Below are 4,129 nucleotides of genomic sequence, written 5' to 3' on the forward strand. Positions count from 1 at the left end.
GTAGGTGTGAGAGCCTGGATCTGGTCAGTTTGAACATAAAACAGATTAACTATTTTGGCCGGATATGGTCGGTTTAAATACTAAAGGGTTAAAGACTAAAAGAATATATACACCAGTGGTTTTCAACCCTTTTAAAAAAATTTTTTTTATGGGTGCCTTTGATGACTATTCTTTTCTGGTGAACCAATATAGCCTTTTGATGTTTAGAAACCACTTTTGTAGTTCCTTCCTTCAAAATCCCTATTTTGTTCCTCACCCATTAACTTGTGGAGGTTGAACCATGTAAAACGTTAGAGAAAGAAACTTAACTGTTTCTTGCCATAAATACATTTAAGAAATTTTTTTTTTTTCATGAATCCTTAAAATACTACCATAGATCCCCAATTTACTGTTTTGCTTGTGTAGGCCCCCTTTGATTTCTATTCTATTCTGGTGGACCCCTATAGCCATTTATTGTTTAAAAACTTGTTTTCTAGAAAACTTCTTTCAAAATTCCTGTTTTGTTTCCCACACACGAACTTGTGTAGATTGAACTCTGTAAAACTTTTTTTCTTACAATAAATACATCTGAAGAAATATTTTTTCACGGACCCTTAAGTTACCACTGTGGATCCCTAATTTACTATATTGCTTGCGTGGATCCCTAAAAGTCTTACAAGAACCCCTGTTGAGAACCACCAATATACACAGAACATATATAACACTGTTTTGAGATTATTAGCAACGTTTCTCTACTTCACTGCTTGGAAAGATCACAAGATGATTTTTTTGCCTTCTCAATAAATTTGCATTATAAAGGAGTTTGCCAAATGTTCAGATAGAATATCATCATCATCATCATCATCGTTTAACGTCCGCTTTCCGTGCTAGCATGGGTTGGACGATTTGACTGAGGGCTGGTGAACCAGATAGCTGCACCAGGCTTCAATCTTGATCTGGCAGAGTTTCTACAGCTGGATGCCCTTCCTAACGCCAACCACTGTGAGAGTGTAGTGGGTGCTTTTGTGATGAAGGTATAGTAACAGAAATATATTTATTCATTGGCTGTCAACTATAAAATAAGGAGAGAAATAAGCATTTGTAAATTGTGGTCAAGAAATAATAGTTATGGAAAATGAATTGTGTGAGAAGAAAGGTGAATTTGATACACAATCTAAAAAGATCGACTCTCCTGGTGGTATAAGGAAAGGAAGAAGTCAAATATACCAGTGTGATATCTGTGAGAAGATATTTTCTCAAAAGTGTAACCTCACGATACACAGACGTACTCATACAGGAGACAAACCATATCACTGTGAGATGTGTGGTAACTCGTTCTCTCACAAGGGTAACTTAACATCTCACAAACGTATTCATACTGGAGAAAAGCCATATCAGTGTGATATCTGTGGTAAATCCTTCTCTCAAAAAGGTCACCTAATCACTCACCAGCTCATTCATACAGACGAAAAACCATATCACTGTGATATCTGTGGTAAATCATATTCTCGTGAAATTACCTTAATAAGACACAACCGTATTCACACAGGAGAGAAACCATATCATTGTGATGTCTGTGGTAAATCATTCTCACAAAAAGGCCACCTACTTACTCACCAACGGATTCACACAGAAGGAAAACCATTTCACTGTGACATCTGTGGTAAATCATTCTCTCGTGAAATTAACTTGACTCGGCACAAACGTATTCATACAGGTGAGAGGCCATTTCAGTGTGATGTCTGTGGTAAATCCTTCTCTGAATGTGGTGTGTTAACTTTACATGTACGTAGTCATACGGGAGAGAAACCATATCGCTGTGATACCTGTGGAAAGTCATTCTCTGGAGCAAGTACCTTAACAAAACACAAACTCACTCACACAGGAGAGAAACCGTTTCTCTGTTACACCTGTGGTAAATCCTTCTCTCAAAAGATTCCCTTAACAACACATGAAGGTGTTCATTCAGAAAAGTAACTGTATCAATGTTAAGAATAAATTCGTATTAAATAAAGTCTTCCATGTTTGTCATTCAAACTCTCTCTTTCTCTCTTTTACTTGTTTCAGTCATTTGACTGCGGCCATGCTGGAGCACCGCCTTTGGTCGAGCAACTCGACCCCGGGACTTATTCTTATATAAGCCCAGTACTTATTCTATCGGTCTCTTTTGCCGAACCGCTAAGTGACGGGGACGTAAACACACCAGCATCGATTGTCAAGCAATGCTAAGGGGACAAACACATACATATATATATACACATATAAACGACAGGCTTCTTTCAGTTTCCGTCTACCAAATCCACTCACAAGGCATTGGCGGCCCGGGGCTATAGCAGAAGACACTTGCCCAAGATGCCACACAGTGGGACTGAACCCGGAGCCATGTGGTTGGTTAGCAAGCTACTTACCACACAGCCACTTATATTCCATTTTTGCTGGTGTTTACAATGTACTTAATTTTATGATAAAATGTATTAAAACCTTTTCCTGTGCCTAATGCTGCCATATTAAGGATAAGTGGCAGAGTGTGGTTGGTGGAGGAGCTGGATGAATGTCTGTCTGTTTGTCACAGTAATCAGTACTAAAAATAAAATATTGGTTTCAAATTTGGCACAAGGCCAACAATTTCGACCCCAGTACTTAATTGGTACATATTTTATTGACCCCAAAACGATGAAAGGAAAAGTCAACCTCAACAGAATTTGAACTCAGAACATAAAGGACGGAGAGATGGACAAAGTGCTGCTAAGTATTTAGCCTAGCGTGCTAACAATTGAGAAGTTCTTAAGCAGATCAGGCTGAAAATGTCGCTAGAAGCTAGGATCACCAAGCATAGATTGGCATATTTCGGTCATATTATGCGGAGAAAATCCCTGGAGAAGGACATCATGCTCAGAATGGTCAGTGGCAAGAGAGGAAGAGGCCGACCAAGAACCCGCTGGCTTGACACCATCAAGAGTGATACCGGAATGGACATGGCCAATCTGAAGGAAGCGGCCCAGGATAGAACTGACTGGAGGACACTGATCCAACGAGTGACCGAGAGTCGACTTCGACTGAGCGGATAGAGAGATAGCTAACAATTGGTTTCAATTTTGAGCACAAGGCCAGCAATTTTGGGGGAGAGAGTAAGTCAATTACATCAACCCCAGTGTTTAACAGGTACTTATTTTATCGACCCCAAAAGTCACCCCTGACTGCATTTGAACTCAGAATGTAAAGACATGAAATACCACCAAGCATTTTGCCCAGCACACTAACAATTCTGCCACCTCAACATATTTTAACTTCTAAAAGAAAACATTTCAATTACAGAGGGGAAGAAATTCTCTCTCACGGTAAAAAGTGTGAAAACACTGTTTCTGCCCAATGCTTCCCTCAAGTGGATACCCACGGTGGAATTTGAACTCAGAATGTAGCGGCAGATGAAATACGGCTACGCATTCTGTCCAGCGTGCTAACGTTTCTGCCAGCTCGCCACCTTGTGTTGACCCATACCGTTTAGGTAAAATGCAGTATGGAAACTTTATCGAAGTTTGTCAGGTGGAGTGCACCTGTAATTTAAAAGATACAACTTCGTTGCACTGATTCCGGAACAGAATTACCTTAACAGTACACATGTCTGTGGAATACTCAGCCAATTTGCACGTTAATTCATGGGCAATTAAATCATTTGACCAAAAAAACTAAATCCTCGCTGTCAGACGGTGGAGATCCACCAGCATTATAAGCGTATAAACCGATCAAAACCTTTTTTTTTTCCACCAAAATTAGGCTCATGTACTTGCTTATCTCCCTTTACTCGCATACTTATCGTCTTTCACTGAGTAATATAGCAACACAAAAGGCGGCGAGCTGGCAGAAACGTTAGCACGCCGGGCGAAATGCGTAGCCGTATTTCGTCTGCCGTTACGTTCTGAGTTCAAATTCCGCCGAGGTCGACTTTGCTTTTCATCCTTTCGGGGTCGATAAATTAAGTACCAATTACGCACTGGAGTCGATATAATCGACTTAATCCCTTTGTTTGTCCCCTCTATGTTTAGCCCCTTGTGGGTAGTAAAGAAATAGAAATAGGTATTTGGTCAGTTTTTCTCCTTGATATAATTGTCTCTTCAGTTATCTGCTAGGAGCAAAGTTGTTATTAATAAAC

At 39.9% G+C, this 4,129-nt stretch overlaps 1 protein-coding gene across 1 annotated transcript; it reads left to right on the plus strand.

The window, feature by feature from the left end:
* The first annotated feature begins 550 nt into the window (after window positions 1–550).
* Window positions 551–2,016, plus strand: LOC118768203 (zinc finger protein 239-like). The gene is made up of 2 exons (XM_036514273.1): window positions 551–828; window positions 1,005–2,016. The coding sequence occupies exon 2, from the start codon at window positions 1,108–1,110 to the stop codon at window positions 1,954–1,956; it is 849 nt and encodes a 282-aa protein (XP_036370166.1). The 5' UTR covers window positions 551–828; window positions 1,005–1,107; the 3' UTR covers window positions 1,957–2,016.
* The last annotated feature ends 2,113 nt before the right edge of the window (window positions 2,017–4,129 follow it).

Source organism: Octopus sinensis, linkage group LG27 (genome assembly GCF_006345805.1).
Source record: "Octopus sinensis linkage group LG27, ASM634580v1, whole genome shotgun sequence".
Classification (NCBI taxonomy): Eukaryota; Metazoa; Mollusca; class Cephalopoda; order Octopoda; family Octopodidae; genus Octopus; species Octopus sinensis.

What these genes read in the sequence shown, in the direction of transcription:
- LOC118768203 (XM_036514273.1), top strand. Translation starts at nt 1,108, where the DNA reads ATGGAAAATGAATTGTGTGAGAAGAAAGGTGAATTTGATACACAATCT.